The sequence below is a fragment of the Pelmatolapia mariae genome, linkage group LG3_W (genome assembly GCF_036321145.2).
Source record: "Pelmatolapia mariae isolate MD_Pm_ZW linkage group LG3_W, Pm_UMD_F_2, whole genome shotgun sequence".
Lineage (NCBI taxonomy): Eukaryota > Metazoa > Chordata > Actinopteri > Cichliformes > Cichlidae > Pelmatolapia > Pelmatolapia mariae.
In genome coordinates this window covers 32,453,053-32,476,895 of record NC_086229.1, presented here as the reverse complement: position 1 = coordinate 32,476,895, position 23,843 = coordinate 32,453,053, and the positions used below count along the sequence as shown (strand labels likewise).

General features: G+C 46.3%; 2 protein-coding genes across 4 annotated transcripts; both read left to right on the top strand.

The window, feature by feature from the left end:
• Positions 1 to 9,040: 9,040 nt before the first annotated feature.
• LOC134624390 (2-acylglycerol O-acyltransferase 2-A-like) lies at positions 9,041 to 15,077 on the top strand. Of its 3 annotated transcripts, none has more exons than XM_063469368.1 (9): positions 9,041 to 9,243; positions 9,780 to 9,958; positions 10,141 to 10,201; positions 10,280 to 10,423; positions 12,285 to 12,415; positions 12,662 to 12,705; positions 12,788 to 12,878; positions 13,173 to 13,281; positions 14,490 to 15,077. In XM_063469368.1, the coding sequence occupies exons 1-9, from the start codon at positions 9,201 to 9,203 to the stop codon at positions 14,642 to 14,644; spliced, it is 957 nt and encodes a 318-aa protein (XP_063325438.1). In that variant the 5' UTR covers positions 9,041 to 9,200; the 3' UTR covers positions 14,645 to 15,077. The 3 variants fall into 3 exon arrangements, with proteins under 3 accessions (XP_063325438.1, XP_063325437.1, XP_063325439.1); XM_063469367.1 differs by having other exon boundaries at positions 9,041 to 9,269; XM_063469369.1 differs by lacking the exon at positions 13,173 to 13,281 and having other exon boundaries at positions 9,041 to 9,269.
• A 3,799-nt stretch (positions 15,078 to 18,876) lies between these two features.
• On the top strand, positions 18,877 to 23,842 carry LOC134622092 (TSC22 domain family protein 2-like). The gene is made up of 5 exons (XM_063467985.1): positions 18,877 to 19,527; positions 20,288 to 20,421; positions 22,404 to 22,751; positions 23,036 to 23,087; positions 23,693 to 23,842. Exons 1-5 carry the CDS (start codon positions 18,877 to 18,879, stop codon positions 23,840 to 23,842), a joined length of 1,335 nt encoding a protein of 444 aa, XP_063324055.1.
• The last annotated feature ends 1 nt before the right edge of the window (position 23,843 follows it).

The window sequence follows — 23,843 nt, the reverse complement described above, 5'->3', positions numbered from 1 at the left end:
AACATCAACACCGCTGTGAGCTTCAGATGTTTCATCATCATTGGGAAAACTGTTTGAGCAACAAAGCGATGATGTTGCTGTTTCTGTCGTGTTTTCTGTGTATTCATGGGTATACTAATTCAGGGTAAGGTGTGGCGCGGTGTGGCTCAGCTGCAGGGCAGGGGTGGAGCAGTAGGTTCAGGGTGTGATGTCAGGGAAGGCTGACTCGCACGCGTGGCTCCATTATCTATTCATGTCTCGCCTGGTAAAGATGTTGCTGGGACCTGAGGAGAGGGTGTGTTGTGTGTGCTACAGAAGCAGGGCAGGTGGAAAGCCGGCCAATGAAAAACGTGTAAAACTGCAATGCTGCTGTTGTCGGGTCATTCACTGCCACAAAGCACTTTTAGCAACTTTAAGAGTCTAAATACTTCTTTAAGCACTTTTTGAAACAGTTAACACAAACTAGCCATCCATCAGTAATGGTGATAGGCTCATTCATACTTCACAGGAAGTGACCTCATCTTGGCGCTCTACCATTTGTGGCTTCCTGCAGAAGTCTTGGATCAACATGTTTCTTTTGATATAAAAGTAGTTTGACTTCAGTCTAAGAATTTCTGTCTGGTCCCAGTCTGAACAGGTGAAACTAGTTATTCCTGACAGGTTTGCACCTTTACCTGAGTGTGTAACAAAACATTCTCTTCAGTCAGCATCACCTTTAGTCCACACTGCTAGGAGCAGAGCACCTGGACAGCTGGACGCAGGTAGAGTTGGCCCATGTTGTCTCCTTCCTGTGATTAAAGGTCTCTCAGAGACTACATTTACACCTTTTATGACAATAAAGCTTTGGTTAAACAGTCACACTACATCTGTTAGTGCCAGAGTCTCTGCCCAGAGATGAACAGTCCTTCCAAGGAACTCTTTGCCCCTCCCACTTTGCTGATGTAATGTGATGACTCAGGGGTGTTCCTCAGCTGCAAGGTGGAGCGTAAAAGCATAAAAGAGGTCATAACGTGCAGGATCACTCATTCGATCACTTCACACTGTGAAAGCAAGGAGACGACAACATGGACGGTCTGCAGGTGAGTGCTTTGCAGGTGACGATGACAGGAAACCTGAATGAGTCTGAGAGCAGAAGAAAGGACACAAGGACAAGCAGGATGGTTACAGCTTTAAGAGAGGAGTGCCAGCTCACTGAAGATACATAGATTCAGAGGAGGAAGAAGGTGAAGGGTTAAAGGAGTCCTGAGATGAAGACTTTTATTTCTCTGATTTTACGACTGACTGCAGATTTAAACACATTTAATGCAGTTCAGACTTAATGTCTTTACTCTCTGTAAGTGTAGTCCATGACAGGAGGTGCCTGGTCTGTGGTTTTTGGTCTGCGCCTGGTCTGATACGGTCTGTGAGTATTTGTGACTCCTCAGATCAGATCAGCTTTTTCTGGCTCGTTTTTTGCTGATACGTGCAGAGGGGCGGAGCCTCACTCTCAGGAATCCACATTTGTTGAACTTTGTTTCTGTCTCCTAGCAACAGGGTTTCCAGTGATGAACCGATTGTTTACAGATTAAGATTAGGTGAACACGTGTGCCAGTGTTTCTAAACACTCTGCAGAACTCTGAAACAGAATCAGAGACTATGCGGTGTCTGAAGTTGGATCGCTGAATCTGGTTTCTGTCCAGGTGTGTTTGTTTGTTACCTTACAGGATAGAGCAGATTAGGCAAATAGAAAGCACTTTAGCTTCAGGTATACGGGTCGTCAGCTCAGGCAGGTGAGCTATAGTTATGCCCTTCCTACCTGACACTTTGTTGCCTAACTGTCTATGTGTCTTATCCCAGGTGAGCATTGCATGTCTGCTGGTGAAGATGACCTTTGTACAAGGGGCTGCAGTGATCTGTCCCCCCTGTGTAGCAGGTAAGGTGTCCTAATGTGTGTTCTCCTGCACCTGAAGCTTTGACTCAAACAGATCTACCTGTGCACACCTGCAGATGTCTCTTAACTCATGTGTGTCTCTCTCAGGTTACTTCCTGGTGAAGAACTGCTCCAAGACTGAAGGGATCGGGTGCAAAGACTGTACTGATTGCTCAGGTAAGAACACTTTCAGTAAAAGGGCTGGACTTACCTGTTTACAATCAGTCAGCTGATGAACTGCTTGATTTGTCCTCCTATGTGTCTTCCAGCTTTACATCGGGACACTCTATCTGAGTGCACGCCATGGGCTGATGCTGTGTGCGGGAACCAAACTGTGACCACAGTGACAGCCACCACAGTGACAGCGACCACTGCTGGACCTCCTGGTAGGCTCACCTGTTCATCCTTCTTCTTCTCACAGCTTGAGAGGAAACCTGAAGTTCTTATCACTTTCCTTTTTCTCGTCCACAGTCTTCCCTGATGAAATGTTGATCATCCTAAGTGGGATGTAAGAATAACTCTCCTCTACTCACTTTTTAATCAATCAATCAATCAACACTCTGTGATGAGCTGTTCATCTGTTATTGATTTCTTCCTTCATCTGATCCTTTTAACCTACTAGTGCTCAGTGTTTTCTCTTCATGTTTGTGTTTTTGTATTGAATGAATGAAGGCTTCTGATTGGCTGTTTAGCTGGACTTAGTTTTATCTGCATTACAATTGGTTCTTTTTTGAAGAGGTGGGGCTAACTGTGTTTCTATATCTGCAGATCAGTGTCTGTGTTCCTGGTTCTGGTGCTCGCTCTGGTTCTCTCAATGCTATCCCAGCGATACAAACAAAAGAAAGGTAACAATCTCCACAATCTCCACCCCCTCAAACATCCACCTCCCCCTCAGGTAACAGGCCCTCTGACCATGTGACTCACCTGCTTGTTTCTTCTGCAGCTTTGTACCTGCCCTGAATGAAAGCAAGTGATTCTGAATGCCTCTCAGCACCAACGTCTTAGGGACAAGCCACTGTCCATGATGGCCAAAGCAGCAGATCCAGCTCTCAGAAACCAGAAATGTGGAGTCCAGGTCCTGTGTGGAATCAAAGTCCAGGTCCAGGCAGGGCTCATGAGACCAGATCCCAGGCGAGGTCATGGTCCAGGTCCAGGGCGGGGTCAGAGTCCAGGTCCTGGGTGCATTAAAATCCAGGTCCAGGCTGGGCTCATGAGTCCAGGTCTTGAGTGGATAAGAGTCCAGGTCCTGGGTGGGGTCAGAGTCCACATCTAGACTGGTTTGATCCACCCATTATACTTCACATCCAGGCCACCCTATAAGAATACAAATGTAGACCAGGTGTAGACTAGGTGTAGTTCAGGTGTGAAGTAAGGTTAGATTCCAGGTGTAAGACAGGTGTAGACTAGTTGTAGCCAGATGTGGCGTAACTGTAGACTAGACGTAGTCCAAGTCCTAGGAAGAATTTAGTTTCAGGTGAAGTCTGGGTCTACTTCATTAAAACGTAGCCCAGGTGTAGCTCACACATAGACCAGGTGTAGCTCAGGTGTAGAGAAAGTGTAGCTCAGGTGTTGTTCAAGTGTAGCTCAGATGTAGGCTAGATGTAACTCAGATGTAACTCACGTATAGACCAGGTGTAGTTCAGATGTAGCTCACACATAGACCAGGTGTAGCTCAGGTGTAGAGAAAGTGTAGCTCAGGTGTTGTTCAAGTGTAGCTCAGATGTAACTCAGATGTAACTCACGTATAGACCAGGTGTAGCTCAGGTGTAGTTATTTTAGTCCAGCTGTAGATGAAGATAGTGTAGTGTTTGTCCCCTCTGTCAGCCAATCAGGTGTTGGAGCGATTCCTCACCCTCTGGTGACATCACTTCCTGTTTAGAATATGAGCTTTTGCTAAATGTTTCCCTCTGCTATTGGATTTGGGTGCCTTAACAGAGAGTCTCTATAAAATAAGTCTGTAATTTGTCACAGCTCACCCAGAACACCCCCAGCATCCTCCCGATCAGCTGTTTAATTTCCTATATGTCCCATAATGCAACTTTACCTCTGCAGAGGCGACAAACTGAGAGTAATGTGTGTAAAATCAGTGGAATGACCTTTAACCCTTTCACTGTGAGTGTGAGATGTCTGGATGAGCTATTTCAATCAGTAGTGATGCTTATTTATTGATTCTGGATCGATAAATCTGATCACCTCTGTAAACTGAGCGTGTTGTAAACCTGAATCTCTTTTAAATGTTGAAGTCACTCATGTATTTGTGTGCTCCTGTTTATTCAGAAATCTGTGACAGTTTTATACTTTAAACTCTCTTTGCTACTTCAGGTGTGTATTAGATAATCTGCTGTATGAACAGAGTGTGTGTTTGTATCACATAATAAACTCACAAAATGAAAAACATAATGACTCTCACCATTGATTCATCTGTTTTATTATAAGCTAGGAGGTTGTAATGTGACGGTTCAGGCTCACAGAAGAAGATTTACTGTTTCTAGGATTAATTTACTTATAATCATTTCACAGATGTAATATTATCTACAGCTACTTTTAGTACCATTGATATTCATTTAGACTCTTTTTCTCCAATTGATCTTTCTGAGTTAACTTCAATAATTAATTCCTCCAAACCATCAACGTGTCTTTTAGACCCCATTCCTACAAAACTGCTCAAAGAAGTCCTGCCAATAATTAATTCTTCGATCTTAACTCTTCCACGACATGCATGTTTAATTTCTCTCTGATATTTGGGCATATTGGGGCCTGATGAATGTAAAAACAAAGAATTACTAGATTTTTTTTTACCTTATTTTTGTTTTTAAGAAAAATAAGAGCCACATAAGAGGATATTCATTTAAAATTTTGATAGAACAGTAGCAGTATAATGTCCTCGTAAGTGGATATCAGGCCCATGTAGAGCAAAATTGAGTATTTTGGTCTAAATAACCCAAAATGTGATGTCCACATATGTGGACGCCAGGTCCCAGGAGGTTAAATATGATCAACCTATCTCTAATAATCGGCTATGTACCACAGGCCTTCAAGCTGGCTGTAGTTAAACCTTTACTTAAAAAGCCATCTCTAGACCCAGCTGTCTTAGCTAATTATAGGCCAATCTCCAACCTTCCTTTCATATCAAACATCCTTGAAAGAGTAGTTGTCAAACAGCTAACAGATCATCTGCAGAGGAATGGCTTATTGGAAGAGTTTCAGTCAGGTTTCAGAGCTCATCACAGCACAGAAACAGCTTTAGTGAAGGTTACAAATGATCTTCTTACGGCCTCTGACAGTGGACTCATCTCTGTGCTTGTCCTGCTAGACCTTAGAGCAGCGTTCGATACTGTTGACCATAAAATCCTATTAGAGTGATTAGAACATGCTGTAGGTATTACAGGTACTGCACTGCAGTGGTTTGTATCATATCTATCTAATAGACTCCAATTTGTTCAAGTAAATGGAGAGTCCTCTTCACACACTAAGGTCAGTTATGGAGTTCCACAGGGTTCAGTGCTAGGACCAATTCTGTTTACATTATACATGCTTCCCTTAGGCAGCATCATTAGAAGACATAGCATACATTTTCACTGCTATGCAGATGACACGCAGCTCTATCTATCCATGAAGCCAGGTAACACACACCAATTAGTTAAACTGCAGGAATGTCTTAAAGACATAAAGACCTGGATGGCCGCTAACTTTCTGCTTCTTAATTCTCAGCAACCATCTTTTATGAATTCTCTTAACAAGGTCAAGCAGAAAAATCAAGATGATTGAAGGTTTTTTATGATGAGGTCATCTCCTCGATTGATCATCTTAAAACTAATAAATCTCCTGGAACTGATGGTTAGCAAGCTTTCTCTGAAGAGCTAGCTCCATTACTGCTTGACGTTATTTTAGAGAGGATTGAAAACAGCTCTTTATCTCCTGCACTAACACAAGAAAAATCCCCATACCTACTGTGGTTATTGATAACTGGTGACCTTATTAAATGCAGACGACAACATTTTTGCCTCAACACTGGCTTTTCTGGAGCCGATCATTGATGAAACCCAATCTGGTTTCATGAAAAACTCACACATCTCAACCAATATTCGACCACTCTTCAATGTAATCAACATTTCTGTGCCCTGATGATAGCCTCATCCTTTTCCTGGAATTTTAGAAGGTCTTTGATATGTTAGAACTTTATATTTCAAAGCATTGAAAATTTTGGCTCTGGTGACTTCTTCTGTCAAGCTGTTAAAACATTGCATTTTACAGGCTCCATAAGATTAAGATGTTGAACATCTCCATGATTCAAGCTGAGTCAGGGGAGGAGATCAAGACGTGTTGATCAATTCTTCCGCTGCTTTAATAAAGACATACGCTCACCCTATGACCCTGACGCACCTGTTTGGGCAGCATCTCTGCCCCTTCACCTTCTGGAAGGATCTAACTGATTCATTCATGAAAATACTGACCACAGATTTTCTTTATACTGGAATAATTTATTGTTCATCTTCCACGAGGATAAGAACAGCAACCTGGGAGGAGACATTAAAACCATTAATGATTCAGGTGAAAGGACCTCTCACCTGTCTCACCTGTGCTGTCTCTGATGTGTCTCCATTGCTCTGAGTGTGTATCAGTAGACATACACTCAAAAAATAACTCTTTGAATGAAAATCATGGAAAGAATTTCTGACTGATTAAATTCCTTTATTTTATCATTATGCAGTTCTGTTATTATAACTTATTAATGTCCTCGAGTTGAACCAACTTTAATTCATGATTCAGCTTATTTACTGCAGTTGAGTCCTTAATTTAACTGAGCTGAGTTGATCCAGCCCATGTAAATTACTTTAGTCCCACATAAGTACTTAATGCTAACAGGAAGCAAGTTCAAGTTCATGTAAAGAGTTATTCTTTGGAGTGTTCGACATAAAGGTTTAATGGATTTAAAACGACATCCACTCCATCCATCCTCTTATCTTCATCAGGGTTGGAGGGGGGGTATCCCAGGTGTGATAGGGCGAGACGTGAGGTAGACCCTGGACAGCTCACCAGCCTATCACAGGACAAAAAGTGAGACAGACAACCATCTGCACTCACGCAATGTTCCCTCTAAGCTGCGCGCGTGTGCAGTTGCGCACTGCTGGCACAGTCTCTGCGCACAAAAAATCTGTGTCGCGCACAAAAAAAAATCTAACCTGAATTGAAATTAAAGTAAATACTTTAACAATTCTGTTTTGCAGTGTTAGTCAGTGACTGGCTGCTCCCGTATGGGATTAGAACGATGCCACCTTATCCCATAGTCCAGCCAATAACACATTCGTATATGCAGCTAATCAACGTCGCTGACAGGCTATGACAGCGTCCTTATGTGCCGACACCGGTGTTTTAGCTAGCAAAGCGGCGTGGCTGATGTGGAATGAAGCCACGTTAGTGACAACGTGTACAACCATTGGAGATGTGAGCAGGACAGACGGAACAATTGACGGAAAAAGTGTGGACTTTATACCAGTTTTTAAATTGTGTTGATAGGCCACATAAAACCAGAGTTGTGATAAAAATATTTGCAATGTTTGATTTTCTTCCTGAAAACTGTCGTTGTTTATATTTACTGCGGGAAGAAACGGTAAAAACGACGTTTTATAAGGAAAAAGCTCGAAAGCATGTGAGCAAAGACGAAACCAAAAAAACCCACCCTTTCCTATTGGTCGACCAATCAAAATATGATATGGCAACATGGCATTTAGTTGTTTAGGAAGGGGGAAGTTTTAGGAGTGACGGCAGTATTTTTAGATGTGAGAGAGGACAGAAATTATTTTTTGGAGTGGCACAAATAATTTGTGTGGCATCAGATTTGATGCAGAACAGCTGATTGTTCTGTAAATAGTTTGAAATGTTTGTTTAAAAAACGCCTTGGGTGCATTTTTAGGTAAACAGCTGCAAAAAACTTTGTTGTTTGCAAAACTCAGTAACTTTTTTGAAGAAGTAACTATATAATTAATTGCTGAACATTGGTCATTATATACTGTATTTTGCAGACAGAGAGTTACAGACAGATTTTTTTTAAATTTTCATTGTAAGTGGGCTAAAGCAGTTAATTAAAAGTAGTCTAACATAAATGTAAATGCTGTAATTTGATTATTTTAATAAACATGTAACTTGGATGGATTAGATGCTGGCGTGACCACAGTGCACACGTCTGATGTCGCTCACAGTGGTCCAAGGGATCGCTCAGGGAGTTTGTGTGTTCGCTCAGATGCATGAAACATTATAATGTTTCATGCGTGAGCAATGTTCCCTCACGGGTAATATAAACCAGTTAACCAACCCCACTAACTGTGGGAGAAAACCAGAGTACCCACTGCAAACGCAGCCGGACTGTGGGTCTGAAACCAGGACCTTCTTGCTGTGAGGCAACAGTGCTAACCACAGCACCACCAAGCTGTCGATCCAGACTTTAAAAAAACTAGGAAAGGTATGATTACAGGGCTTGGTACTGATTATTCTTTGTCGTTGACAGGTTAAACACAATAAACACCACCAGCATACACGTGGTGTGTGTGCGGGTGTCTGCCTCTCACAACCACAGTGATTCTCCTGTGGTTTCAAATCGCGTGTGATCTTGTAACATCGGGAGTCCAAACACTAACTAGACACTAACTGATACGATCACCATAGAAACGTGAAATCATTTTGTTCACGTTACATGTTACACTGTTGTGTGTTGCTTCACACTCTCCAATTTCAGTTTACTGAGCGAATTAATAACTGTAAACATCTGTAACCACCAACAACTCTCAATAAAGATTAATAACAAAACAAAGCAGCCGCACGAGGTGTTGTCGTGGCAACCAAACAAACAGCGTTACCGTGGTAACAGCAACGTTTCTGCTGAGAGTTTCTGCTGACGTGCGCGTCGTCGGCCCTGTGCGCAGAGGTGAGAGGTCACGTGTCTGACTCACCTGGATGAACCTCATTGATCACTGATGTCAGTGACTTATTATTAGGACGTTTCATGTTTTAAATAAACTTTATTTAAAGTTTTTGAGCGTCCCCCTGGCGTGCACGCGCCTCAGCACATGCTCGTTCTCGCCTTGTGTCGTCACGTGCTGCGATTGGCTAAAAGGACACCACCCAGTGTACAGCACGCATGCGCAGTGTAGCAGGGTAGGAGCAGAGTTTTGAGTTCAGTGGCGCTTACTGCTTGCAGCAGCAGCACGCGTACGGCTGACACACGCACACCTCCACAGACACCGGGAGTACGCACAGCTGCAGACCGGGCCGAGGAGCTCCACAGTCGGCATGAGGATCGAGTTCGCCCCGCTGAATGTCCCGCTGCGGAGGAGGCTGCAGACCGCCGCCGTCATGCAGTGGGTCTTCTCCTTCCTGGCGCTGGGTACAGTCACGTGACCGGCCGAGACACACACACGTAGAGACACAGACACAGAGACCCACGCGCACACAGAAACACACAGACACAGTGATTGATCAGTGTGATCAGGGTCGTTGATTAGTGTAATCAGTCATTGATCAGTGCAGTGTGCAGTCACTCTCAGGTGAGTCATCAGCTGCTTCAGCCTGTAGGTGGACCCTGCTGTGCTCTGCAGGTGTTTGCGTTTGGCTTCACTGTCCAATCAGAGGCACATCACAGCAAAACTGAAGGATTTCACTGCTTCAGGTCTTAAAAAGGATCCTCCCACTTCTACCTGTTCATTTTTATTTAGATGTTTTTATGTGATGTTTGAGTTTATCTGATGTTACACACTCATTTTTATTTTCACCTGGTAAATGGTTTAAAGAGGCGGAGCTTAGACACACACACACACCTGTCAGGTGTAGATCAGCCTGGTCACTCAGAGAGCACCTGAACGCCTCAGCTCACCTGTCTGTCTCACCTGTCTCCCAGCTCAGTGCTGTCTGGCGGCCTTCATCCTCCTCGCCCTCTCTGATTGGTGGATGGTGGCTCTGCTCTATGCTGGTTGGCTGTGGCTGGACTGGGACACACCCACCAATGGGGGTCGAAGGTCACAGTGGATGAGGAGGTGGAGTGTGTGGGAGCACTTCAGAGACTACTTCCCGCTGACGGTGAGCGATCCCTGAATATTGGTTACTGATCATTCATCAATCACTACTGATCGGTGATCGATCAGCGCTGCTGTTCACTGATTGATTACGGATCAGTGGTCATTGATCAATCACCGATCAGTGATCGATCAATCGGTGATCAATCACTGATCGGTGTTTGATCACTGCTGGTTTGTCTGCAGCTGCTGAAGACGGTCGACCTGGACCCAAAGAAGAACTACGTCTTTGGATTCCACCCACATGGTAACAAACACACCTGTACACCTGCCCTTTTCAGTCCCGCCCCCTGATACCTGTTTCCATGCATGTACCTGTCCTCAGGTGTGCTGGTGGCGGGGGCGTTTGGGAACTTCTGCACGGAGGCGACGGGTTTCTCTCACCTGTTTCCTGGACTCAAGCCTCACCTGCTGATGCTGCCGTTCTGGTTCCGAGTGCCGTTCTTCAGAGACTACATCATGTGTGGAGGTAAGGACCTGTGAGGTAAACTGAGCTGGTCATGTAACGGCGATCTGCGTGCTGATTGGAGAACAGTCATGCTCTGATGATGACTCTCCTTTAAACTCTACGCTACGCTCCTTTGACTCTTTGTCGCTGTGACCTCCTCCTCCTCCAGCTGTTGTAATCCAGCTGTGCTTTCATCACAGCGTCTCCATCAGGCTTCAGTTGCTCCATCAGCCCTTTGGACTCTGGGCTGCAGGTCAGCAGGGAGGAGGCTGACACAGGCTCTCTGATTGGCTGTCTGACCACACGCAGGGTCACATGGGTCAGTGTGTCCCAGCTATCAAGCGCCTGGTCATGTGACTCTGGCTCAGCTCCTGTTGTCTCCTCTGTGCGTGCACCTCTGTGACCTCAGGTCTGACTCACCTGAGGGAGGAAGCGGGGTCATGTGACACCTGGTGGTCTAATGAGGAACTGCAGGATGGAGATTTAAAACATCATCATGAGGGTGTGACGAGTGCAGTGTTGGAGTGATGGGTAGAGCTGGTGTTGGTGCTGATTCCACTCACAGACTGTGTGTCGTGCTGTGATGGGTGTGTCAGGGTCTCACCTGTGTCAACTCTGACCTCATTTCCTGTTTGTGCTGATGTGTGTAGATGATGAACATCTGGATCTGTGGAGAGAAGCTTGTATCAGACGTGTTACAGATGGGCTTCAGTGATTATTGTAAGGTCTGTGTTTATCAGTGAGAGTGGACACTGAGAGGTGGGTGGGCCCACTCTCTGAATGGAATTATTACATTCTGGATCTAGAAGATGTAAAGGATTATAGCTTCTAATGGGTGTAAAGTGTGGCTGTGAGTGGGAGCATGATCACTATGACTGTTGCATCTATTAGCTGATGCATGTGGGAGTCACAGAGGAGAAGCAAATCGATGTGTGAGAGCGACTGATGGACAGTGGAACAAGTGTATTCTCTGGACCAAAGGTTGGTCCTCCAACTATCCGTCCAACTCCATCATGATCCATATATTGTTTACTGTATGTGTGGAATCTGTGGAATGCCAGATTGTTGAGCTGCCGGTCAAATGTGGGATTGTTCACAGTATTAAAGTGACCATCAGTGATTGTTTGACTCCACAGTAATAAGGTTGTTGGTTGTTTTTACCGACTAATAATAATGTACCTCCCATCTGGATCAGTAAGAGCTGCAGCAGGGATTCAGTTAATATTTTTATCTCTAAGTAAGCAGTCTTTGTTGTTTGTGGAAGAATATATCTGGTTGTACTTTTTTCTTCTTGTAAGAAACAAATATCTGCCTTTAGTCTGACGGGGTGGGTGATTGTTTTGGTCTTTTTCAGCCTACACCCGTACCACCCTGAGGTCAGTGTTAGCGATGATGGGCCGATGGGGACTCCAGGCCTCGAGGGCCGGGGTCCTGCAGGTTTTTTGATGTGTCCTTGATCCAACACAGCTGATTTAAAGGCTAAATGACCTCTGCAACATGTCCTGAAGTTCTCCAGAGGCCTGGTAATGAACTAGTCATGTGATTCAGGTGTGTTGACGCTGGTGTCTGTGGATGAAGTCTTAACGTAGTCTTAACGTTTACATGGCCTCAGCGTTTCTTGTCGGGTTGTTTGAGTCCTTTCTGTATTGGTTAAGAGGGAGTCCTCAGAGTTTACACACACATCACTGCACACATCTGTAACACTCCGTGGATCCAGCTGTTGTTATCGGCTGTACAGATGTTGTTAGTGAGGTACCCGTCTATGCCTTGTGGTAACCATGGCGTTACCTAGGTAACAGATGAGAGGAGGAGTGTTTGCAGAAAGTCTGAGCAGGTGAATCTGTCCAGCTTCTCACCTGTGTGTCACCTGTGTCTCTGTCAGGTCTGGTGTCCAGCTCCAAGTCCAGTCTCTCGTACCTGGTGAGCCGTCCTGAAGGAGGGAACGTGGCCGTCATCGCAGTGGGTGGAGCTCCCGAGGCTTTGGACGCTCGGCCCGGAGCTCTCACCTTACAGGTACACGTCCTGCTGTGACCGCGACTCACAGCTCCGCCCCATCTGCGGTCACCGCACCCATCGCAGTTACATCACTGATGTAGAAAGAGGAAGCTGTGTGGAAACGCACCGCACTCTCACTCAGTAACACCATCGGGTTATTAGCACAGTGAAACGTGAGGTCAAAGGTCACAGCCTGGAGTAACCACATTTTAAATTTTAAATTCTGCTTTTCCTCACCAAGCGCCATCTCCGTCTGTTTTTCAGGTTCAAAACAGGAAGGGCTTCATCAAACTGGCTCTCAAACATGGGTGGGTGGAGCCTGTAAAGAGGGCGGGTCTGAGAGGGGCAGGACTATATCACCTGACTGACTGTGTGTTTGTCTGTGTGCAGAGCTCAGCTGGTTCCCGTCTTCTCCTTTGGAGAGAACGAGCTGTTTGATCAGATCGAGAACCCGAGCGGCTCCCCTCTGAGGAAGCTGCAGGTCAGAGGTCACACACCACCTGACACAGAGAGCCACCACATCACCTTAGAAGCTTCAGCGTAACCTCCTAGATACTTGTAAAGGAACCACAGAGGGACCTTCTACAAACATTTACCACAGCTATGTGAACTCATCATAAAAACCACGTAACCTCACTGACCCTATAGAAACGTCTCAGTGAGGCAGCTGATACACTGAATATAAAAGAAGTTTATTCATCCCTGCACTTTTACAGCTGCTTGAAATGACTGTGTGGGTATTATGGGATACCAGTGTGTTATCCTATGTCTACAGAACCGACTGCAGAGCATCATGGGAATAGCCATGCCTCTGTTTCATGCCAGAGGAGTTTTCCAGTACAGTTTCGGCCTGATACCCTACAGGAAGCCCATACACACCATCGGTATGACCTGTTAACACAGCTTTAATCCAAGGCTAACCCAACACTTACCTGACACTGACTCAACGTTTATCCCATTTTAATTTGATGCTAGCCTGATGCTGTTGCACTGTCGTTCCTCTAATATAGATTCAGATCTAACCTAATGCTAACTCAATCTGTATCCCGTGTTGATTCAATACTAACTTGATACTGTTGCACCGTCCTGTGCCTGGTGTGTTCTGCCATTGTTGCACACTTGCCCTTTATGTCGTCCTGTGTTGATTGTCTGTTATATGTAGCACGATGGTCTTGGAGGAACACTGTGTCGTTTCACTGTGTACTGTACCACTGTATATGGTTAAAATGACAATCAAGCCACTTCACTTGACTTGCTAACCTTTTTGACACAGTGTTCATCTAATGCTAAACCACAGCTAACCAAGTGTACACCACAATAAACACTAGCCTGGCTTCACTAACCAGATTAACCAGCCTTAGTGGAGGGGATTGTGTTGGTTTCCTTTAGTCCCTTTGAGTCTATATCAGCTCCTGTTAGTATCTGTCAGTCTTTTAAACACCCTTTGTTATCTCTGGCCCAGTCTCTGGCTGTGTTAGCCCCCGTTGGCTGCTTGTTGGGTTTATCTAGGCACAAACGCTGCTGGAACACAAGCCCAAACTGCACAACAAGACAAGACAAGACAGAGCTCTTTGTCCTTGTCCCTTGCGAGGGAAGTCAGCCCAGGCCTTCACCTGTCCTAATTGAATATGCAATTACAAATACATGTGACATTCTTAAGCAGGTATATCTGAACAACATCAGTGTCTGTATTCTGTGTGGGTGCAGCTATACCATAGATAGACATACGACCTTTCAATGAACTTAAACTGTGTGTATGAGGTATGCAGGAAAGCAGGAGTAGGCGTCTCGCTAAATGATAGAACAGGAGGTTGCAATAGGTCATGTGTCAGATGAGCATTTAAAGGTGTGAAGTCTTGCACTTTAACAGGACAGTCTGGTTTCTAAAGCTATAATGGAAATCATAACGTCGAGGATGCTTCCTCTCGTCTCATGGTGCACGAGTGCACACAGAATCTCATCAGACCTAATAAGGATATGATTATTATCAGCATACAAGTGATTATATATTTATAAGCATAAATAACAATATAAAAAATATCAATTCCAACACTGCTGTTAGCCTCATGCTTCTTTCTGTCTCTGCCCTCAGTGGGGAAGCCAATCCCAGTCGTCCAGACTCCGAGTCCCAGCAGTGAGGACATCGAGAGTCTTCATAAAGTTTACCTGCAGAATCTCACTGAGCTCTTCGAGCAACACAAACGCACCTACGGCCTTGCTGACGAGCAGCACCTCACCTTCATCTGATGCCGGCTGGAGCGCATGAACATTGTGAACTATGAACTACATTTATGTAAACACCTGACCTGTGTGTCACTTGCATGTGATTTCACTATGAGTATCTGCTTGCAGAGCCCGTTGACTTAAATTGGAAATTCCAAAACTGCTATCAGGAACCACTGATTACAATAGGAAAAGCTAACAGTGCTGGGAGGAGCCATGCATTTAAATGGGAAAAAGCTAAAAGTGTTAGCAGCAACCATGCATTTAAGTAGGAAGAGCTAACACATATGTGGGAACCATTCATTTCATAAGGAAACGCTTGCAGGAATCATTGCCTGTAATGGGCTTTGCTAACTTTAATGCTAATGGAGTTTTCATGGTACATTTAAGGGTGTCATAAAGACCACTTTCTTGTGGGTTTATGTGCAATAAATCATGTAATAGGATCACAGGTAAATGGACTGGTTCTTATTTTGCGCTTTCCTGCTTCGAGCACTCATAGCGATTTACACAACTCACCCATATTCATACTCTGATGGATGGATGCATCGGAGAGCAACATGAGGTCACTATCTTACTCAAGGATATTTTGCATGCAGACTGGAGCAGACGAGGGTCGAACCACTAACCACTAAGCTGCAGATGCTGAAACATCTGGTTTGGCAGTTACACCTGGAAATAAACTGAAGTCACGTCTTTGAATTGTTTCCCTTGTTTAAAGTGTTTGGCATAGACGAGCTGAGCGTTGGAGGGTCTTTTCTTCACGAGCTGTAACTGATGCTGAGCGTCAGCAGCAGGTTACGTTGAGAGGGGATGCTCACGGGGATCTTATGTGCAGAAGGACATGACCTGTGAATTTCCCCCAGAGAGCCGAGGTTACCAGAGACATAAATAAATACATTTCACGATTCATAACAATCTTAATTTGAATTATGCAATATTCAATAAATTCTGGATCAGTAAATGGTAAAAGCATGTTAACACAAAGCACAGATTGTTCATCCGACGGCACGCACATGCCACCGGCTGCTGAGAGCAGAGATATCACAGGTTTCATCCCTCCGGACAAAAATTAACTGAAGCAAAAAAAGAAAACTACGCTTCACGTTTGAAGAACATCATCATCATGAGTTCTTTATCTACAGCAACTTTCAGTACCATTACCAATAATCAGCTATGTACTGCAGGCCTTCAAGCCGTGACTTTAACAGCCATCTGTAGACCCAGCAGTCTTAGCTAATTATAGGCCAAACTCCAACCTTCCTGTTTGATCTACTGCAGAATATTTTTAGGTTATCTGCTATAAAAAGCCAGGCCAGGAAAATCTGCTTCATGTTTGTCTGTTTTATCCTCAGTTACTTTGACACAAAGAGATCTGCTCACACCTCTGAAGTCTCACAGTGCCAGCTTTGGTTAAGTGCATGGATAGTTGACAGTGAGGTTGTGATTGCAGAGGAATAGTCAAATAATTTGAATGCACAAGCTTTAGAGGGTTCTTTCAACAGTATAATGATCTTAACTGTAATATTTGTATGATTTATATTATTATTCATTATAATATTTCTGAACTGAGCTGAATCAGGTTAGAGGTCAGTGCTGACACGCAGGCCTGCTCAGTTGTTTTCACGTTTAAAGACACACGTGTATACACTTTGAACCAAACTTTATTGACAACATGTTTACGGCAAAGACCCCTCCTCTGTCCTCACTGCGCAGGCGCTAACCCTGTCAGAGTATGTCGTGCACGCGCACGTCGGTGCTCGGACGTGATCCGGATCGGACCCGGACCTGGCTGCGCGTTCACGAGCTGGTACAGAGACGCGCACGCTGTTAGGATGGAGAGGAAGAGGAGGAGCGTGAAGTGACGGAGCGCAGGGTGTTTGTGTTTGTTTACAGAAGAAGAGGAGGAAGAGGTGAAGCTGCTCCTCAGAAGAGTTTTGCTCCTGAAACAGCACGAGGAGAGGAGGAGGAGGAGCAGAAGAGTCCCAAACTTCTGACTCCGTTAACTTCCTGCGCGCTCCACGGTCTGGCCGTGCTACAGCGCATGCGCCCTGAAGTTTTCACCCCATCGGAACACAATGGACCGATTGTGACGTCACCGGTTGCTTATCCGGATCTGAACCAGTGACGGCGGCGGGAGCGCGCCTCGGCTCAGCGCGTGACCGTGAGTGTTTACTGAGAAGTAAACTTTACGTAACTTTTTTTTAAAATCCAAACATGTTTTACAAATAAAACGTTTGGCAATGAAGACAGAAACACAAACAGGAGCAACAAACGTGTTGTTAAATGTCTAAACACATTTTTAAAGAAACAACATGATAAAGTGATGTTTTCCTTCCCACAAGCAGCTTTAGTAGCTTTGGGATTCGTAGAGTCTTTAATGGAGACCCAGGTGGTGATCAGATGTCAGCTCCTGTCTCCACCCGAGTGTCCAGAACATGTGGCTGCAGGTCTGGTGATACAATACAGGTCCATCAGTCCATCATTGACCTGTGGCTCAGGGTGCTCTGGTGCTACAGGACACCTTTACGTTCGAACATGGTGTTCGTTATGGACACACTGTGGTTTCCACAGGGTTCAGATCCAGGAGGCCGTTCCTCCTAATCACACCCCTCCAGGTCTCGCTGTGGTTGTCCATATGAGTGTTGACGTCTCCAGGCAGGACAAAAGAGTCCCCAGGTGGGGAACCCTCCAGCACCCCACCTGGGAACTCAAAGAAAGCTAGGTACTCAGAACCATTGTTCCGCGAATAAGTGCAGACGACAGTCACACTTAGTCAGGCTGCTTCCCACCAGGGAAGTGACATTTCATGTCCCAGTTACTAGTCTTGGTAGCCGGGAATCGGTCCACCAGGGCTGCCTGACACACATTGCACTCGACCCCTACGATGCCTCCTGCGGGTGGTGGGCCTCTTTTTCCCTTTTTTGGCTGAGCCTGTCCCGGCCCTAATGGACTAAGGCCCGGCCATCAGACTCTCGCACTCGGGCATCCTCGCAGGTCTGGCTCCAGGATGGGGCCCCGGTAACTTTATCCCAGGCAGGGTCACCATTAAAGTTCTTTTTTAAGTTATCATCCCTGCAGAACCGTCTGCAACGTGAGATACTCGTATACTGAGATCTCCAGTAACTAGTATCATCTGAAATACAATCAGATTCTGACAACGACACAAAATCAGAATTAAACTGCTCAGCAAAAACAAATATGGCTTTACGTTATGAATTAATGCGTAACCTCCTAGTAAAAATGTAAGTGAAACACAGGAAGTAGAATCAAAATAAAACAGGTGGGTGCTGGTCTCACTGTTTATTACATACAACCAAAAATAAATAAATAAAACTTTGTTTACAAAAGCTAATGTTAATGTTTTAATACAGTTTTATTAAAGCTCAATAAAGTTTTGTTGAAGCGGTGTTTCAGGCTTTGAGGGTCAGTTAGCTGATATCAAAGTGACCAAAAGTCTGTGGACACACCTTCATTTTCAGAAACCAACATCATCATTATCATGTGGTCCACCTTAACTCAGCTGACCAATCACAGCACAGCTCTGAGAACTCTGAGTGCCTCACCTGACCTGGAGAGTGAAGGGTTAAAGCCCTGCAGAACCTAAAAAAACACAGACACAGACATACAGACACACACATACACACACACAGTCATGTTGTGCAATAGTCTGAAGCAACAGAGCTGAGCAGGGTGGAGTGAACAGGAAGTAGAGAAGAAGCAGAGCGGGATCTGCAGGGCAGTGCACTCTTCTGGACAGACAGACAGACTGCATGAGGGGTGAGACACGTTACTGCTTTAACTCGGACCTCTGACTCCACACCCTGTGTTGGTTTTTGTGCTCTATGGGGACCTGGGTGTGTACATGCTTCTCTGAGGACTTAGAGTGTATTGTGTGTGTTAGTTTTTGTGCTTTATGTGGACGTACCAGAGGTCTGTGCATCTGACGACTTAGTCCACTGATGTAGACTACCTGTGTTTATTGTGAGGCTACGTCCCCATGTTTGGACACAAACAGCAGTGAATGTCAGTTTCTTCTTAACTCAGGAGGCGTACCTGTCAGGTGTCCTCACACTGGACTGTGGTTAAAGCTGAACTTTGACCCCTAAGCTCCTCCTCTGTAGATCAGAAATCCATGTTTATTCCTTATTGTGTTTAATTTTTTAAGCTTGTGTCTCTGAAATGTCCCCATAAACCACATTAACTGGTGTACTCTGTGCTGTGTGTCAGTGAGCCTGTGGAGTGTGTGTGTGAGAATGAGTGGTGGTAAAAAGAGGAGTGGCTTTCAGATCACCAGCGTGACTTCAGAGGTGAACCAGAGTCCAGCAGACCAATTGTCTCCTAGCGCTGTCCTGCCCATCATCCAATCAGAGGTCTCTCTGCAGTCCCCCGTTTGCAGCCCTCAGGGAAGCTCCTCCCAGCCAACCACACCCTCTCTGAAGAGGAAGTACATCTCCCTCGATGGCGGGCAGGGGGCGGGGTCTTCCTCCAGGTTCAGGGTGGTGAGACTAGTCGGTGGAGCCGGCGGCGGAGGCCGGGGTGAATCGTATCGTCGCGGGCGATGGACATGCACAGAGTTCACAGAGCGGCAGGAAGGCCCGGGGTTCAGGCGGGTAATGGACAGCATGAGACACGCCCACTCCTTGGAGTCCCTGGAGATGATTGGCCGGGAAAGCGAGAGGGGTGGAGTCTATTCTCAAGACAACACCCATATGCTGGCTCAGCACGTGCTGCACAGCGGCCCGCCTTCACCCACACACCAGACGCCAACTAATGTCCGGCTGCTCGACCACAAGGAGTCACGCCTTGTGGTCGAGCAGGGCTTAGGCTCCACCCCTCCACCACCTTCACCCCGCCCACGCTTTGCCCCAACTCCTCTGCGGCTGGATGTGGACGCCTCAGGACGGGTAAATACACACACAGACACTCGTTTTCATACCTCAGTGAGGACATCAATCTGACATATTATTTTTGCTAGCCTCTTACCCTAACCCTCAGAAATGAATGCCTAACCCGGACTAGCCCAGACCTAATCTGGACTAACCCGGGCCTGACCAGAACCTAATTTAACTCAGTTATAGTTATACAGCACAAAAGCACAACCACAGTGGGCTTTATGTTCAAGTGTAAAGCCGATCATACAGAGAAAACCCACCAATCAGCAGCCATATCCCTGCTCCTTTGTGAAGTCTGGCATTTGGTTCCCACAAAGACATTTAGACAAGTATACGCGCACACACACGTGTCCTACTGCCTGAATCAGGTGTGATCTCTGCACAGGTGGAGGCTGTTAGCTGCATGCCTGCTCGTTTGCGACGTAGCTGAGTTAGCAGCACCTGTTCTGCTCTGCAGTTCCCCCCTGACACACTAGGGGGCAGTGCAGTGCAGCTGCTAACAGCTGTAAGTGTGTAGGAGGCGGGATAGGGCGTCAGGTGCTTATGATGTCACAGCGGGGCTTCCAGCTGCAGCTGATCGAGCTGTTTGTTGATCAGGTCATTGCAATAATAAAAACATGTACGTGCAGCAGTGACATCAGCGCAACATGTGACATCATCATGACATCAGACACTGAGGAAACCCGCCGGGATATAAAATGAATCGTTAATGTTAGAACATTGTTCGTTGTTTTTACTACAGTCACTCACACCTGTGTGTCTCACCTGTCAGTCTGTCCTCAGGCTGTCTCACTCTCAGCCTGGCTCCCCCCCTGCTGGACTGTACCAACCCCCTCTGACCCCTGCTCAGACGCCTTCAGGCTTCAGCCTGGACCGCACCATGTTCGACCTGCCGGGGGACGCCAGGTGAGTGTGTTTAACAGGTGTTTCTGATGTCACTGCTCAGTGGGAGGAGACATGATGCTTCTCAGGGGTCAGCTGATCAGTTTTCAGTGTTTGGTTTGTTTGTGATTGATCAGGTTGATTGATTGACTGATAAACCCAGACTTTCACAATAAAAGTCCATCCTGTTTGAACTCCGTGCGTTTAGTTTGAGGTCTGAAACGCTCCATCATAATGTCTGTGGGTGCTTTCCGTTTTCGTGAGGTTACTCGCTGACAGACATGACCTGTGATCTGTGTAGAGGCCACAGCTGTTCCAAACCCTAAGGAAGGAGCCTCAGTGCTTCCTTTATTGCTTCCTTTAGGGGAGGAGACACTGGAGCATCCTTTATGAGAGGGGAGGAGAGAACGCCAAATGGTAAACGGGCTGGTTTGTATATTGAGCTGCAGAAACGCACAGACCAGCTGGATGCGATCTTAGCTTGGTCATTCTCCACCACCGTAGGGGGCGTGTCCCATTTTGACCTTTCAGATAGTGCCAGTGGGTGTGGCTTGAACCAAGTTGAACCAAGCTGGACACAAAACTTTGCTCGCGTTCATGTCGGAGATCCCGTGAGATGCTGTGTTTTCTGACCACAGTCCTGTGATGTTTGTACCTCAGTGAAACCTCGCGCTGCTGCTGCTGCTGTCGCGTTTTTAACTCCTCCACTGCTGAGAAGTTTTCAACAGTTTTTAGCCAGAACTGTAAAATCCCGGAGTTTTTTATGCAGACAGACTGAGGAGCTCATGGTTTTATTCCACCTGTCGGACTGCTTTGGACACAACCCGTGTGTTTTCTTTGACACCATAAACTCTGTTCTTGGTGCAGCACAGAGCGACTGTATGGAGCTCCCCTGCAGCCTGTGAGACGCTCTCCTCGACCAGGGCTCAGACCTCTCCTTCTGCTCCTGGCCCTGAACCTGTGCTCAGTTTGATCAGTGGTCCTTTGTTGTACTACAGTCTGTAGGATTCAGGTTTACTCCAGAGCAGCTGGGATGATGGAGATGTTTGACCTCAGACACGGTGGAAGTCTGACCCCAAATACTAAACACACTGTCCAGACAGGAAGCACGTCTTTGGACTTTCAATCAAAAGCTTCTGAAGTTTAACCTCCAGGAGGATAAACCCTGAATCGGGTCTAATGAAAGCTCACACAGATCACGCTGCACAGTAACCGCCCACATAGCTGCTGAGTGTCAGCTGACTGCGGGCCAAAACAGACCTGCTGTGTGTGTGTGTGTGTGTGTGTGTGCTGTATCACTGTGAGCCATGATTTTGTCTCAGAGGGCCTGGAAACCAACCACAGAAGTGTCAGCGATCAATATCAGTGATCAGAAGTTAATTACTGATCAATACCAGTGAATGATTGCTGATTAGTTTCAGTAATGAGCAGGCAGTTTGTTGTTTCCATGGTCCCTCCGTCTGAATCAATGGGCCTCTGTCTGCGAGTGGGCGGGAGAAGAATGCTGCTGCTGCCTTGCCATTGGCTGAGACCGTGAGTGGGCAGGAGCTGGCAGGCAGCAGCCAATCAGAGAGCAGAGATGTGTGGGAGTGACAGAGAACATGAAGATCTGAAGTCTGGACGCACCTTAGTCTGAAGACAACATCTGGACACAGCTGCTGACATTCACACACCTGTGAGCATACAAGGAGGCAGCCAATCAGGGGCCACCTGGGAAGGCGGAGTCAGAGGTATTGACTATGGATGGCGAGGAGGCAGAACCTTAAGCTGATTGGAGTTTGCTCCAATGGTGTGCTGTGATTGGTTGGTGCTCGGTGGTGAAGTTCTCACTGGATGTTTCCTGTTGTGCTGTGCTGTGATTGGACTGTAAAATATGTAGCTGAGTTCTGATTGGCTGGTGTTTTTGTGGGCCTCCATCAGCTAAAGATGTTTGTAGGTGAGAAGAAGAAAACCTCTCAAACACGTCCTCAGCGCCGTCTCCCTTCGACTCCGCCCCTTCCTCCCAGGACTCTGCAGCTTGTTGCTAAGCAACTGGAGCCTCCAGTTGTCTTGCGGGATCATACAAAGGTCAAAGGTCATGGCTCAGTTGTCAGGGAGTCCTGGCCGAGTACCAGGACATCGATCCAAGAACTCAAACCACGGGTGAGTCAGAGGTCCCTGACCCCTCCCTCCAGAGCTCAACCTGTCACAGAGGCCCGCCACCGATCCACCAATCAACCACAGCCATCCCAGCGACCCCAGAATCCTCTGCGGCACACTGCCCCGCATCCTCATTGGTCAGTTCCTGCCAGGGCGTCACCCACCGGGCAGGGTTCGGAGGCCACCATGATGGCTCTGCTGCTGTTCTGCCACAGGTAACCACGGTAACCCGGGCGGGGCTCAGATTCACCTGCACAATAATAAATATGTGATAGTACCAGGGCACTGTCGTAATGGAGATTTATCATTTCAGTGGGTTTGTTCATGGTTAGATAAAGTAATAACAGGTGAGAAGAACATCTGTGCAGCTGTGGATAAAGGTGCTGATTACAGTCATTCACCGGTCTCAGAGTCACCTATCAGAGAGTCACCTGCCTGTCTATCACCTGTCTGTCTATCACCTGCCTGTCTCACCTGACTGTCTCTCTGTGTCTTGCAGTAGTTCCAGTAACAGTTTGATCGCCATCGACAACAAAATTGAGCAGGCCATGGTGAGTCCTGTTTCTACTTTTCTACTCTTCTATCAGTCGTCGATCTATAAAGCTTTCTATCTGTCATGGAGACCATCAAGCTGTCTGTTCTTTTTCTAGTTGTGTATTTACTCTTTGCAGTGAGAGGTTGTCTGTGACTCTGTGCCTGTGTAGATATTTCAGTTCTGTACTTCTTTGATTTCACCTTGATATAAACGAGGATAACCTGACTCCTGAGGTTAAGGATCTATTCTGTGAGAGGCTCCTGACTGAGAGACAGTCAGCAGTGGTTAAACAACAGCTGTAAAGGTTTCTGAGCCAGCTCTGATGATTACAGGTGGTCCTCCGTCAGGTCGGTCCTGGCTCAGTTTATCCTCAGTCTGAGGTTGAAGCAGTTTGTATCTGATCCCATTCAAAGTGTGCATGTAGAGCTGTGTTCAGATGTGTCCCTGCTGCTGACGACCATAAATGTGACACCGTTCTGTACAAACGTCTCTCAGTGAGACATTAGAGCAGAGTTCTCCTCTATGCTGATGATGCTGTTAGTCACACAATGCTCCCTCTGTAGGACGGGCTTTATGATTGGCTGGTTTATTAATGCACATCATGTATGTCTGTGTGTGTAGGACCTGGTGAAGAGTCACCTGATGCTGGCGGTGAGGGAGGAGGTGGAGCTTCTGAGAGAACAAATCAGAGAGCTGCAGGAGAGGAACCGGCAACTGGAGAGAGAGAACCACACGCTGAGGGCGCTGACCCACAGCATGCACACGCACTAAC

What these genes read in the sequence shown, in the direction of transcription:
- LOC134624390 (XM_063469367.1), top strand. Translation starts at nt 9,176, where the DNA reads ATGAGGATCGAGTTCGCCCCGCTGAATGTCCCGCTGCGGAGGAGGCTG. An exon ending in CTTCTCCTTCCTGGCGCTGG is followed by an intron (nt 9,270 to 9,779) that starts GTACAGTCACGT and finishes CCTGTCTCCCAG; the next exon opens with CTCAGTGCTGTCTGGCGGCC. An exon ending in AGACTACATCATGTGTGGAG is followed by an intron (nt 10,424 to 12,284) that starts GTAAGGACCTGT and finishes TGTCTCTGTCAG; the next exon opens with GTCTGGTGTCCAGCTCCAAG.
- LOC134622092 (XM_063467985.1), top strand. Translation starts at nt 18,877, where the DNA reads ATGAGTGGTGGTAAAAAGAGGAGTGGCTTTCAGATCACCAGCGTGACT. An exon ending in ATGTGGACGCCTCAGGACGG is followed by an intron (nt 19,528 to 20,287) that starts GTAAATACACAC and finishes CTCACCTGTCAG; the next exon opens with TCTGTCCTCAGGCTGTCTCA. An exon ending in GACCTGCCGGGGGACGCCAG is followed by an intron (nt 20,422 to 22,403) that starts GTGAGTGTGTTT and finishes CCTTCCTCCCAG; the next exon opens with GACTCTGCAGCTTGTTGCTA.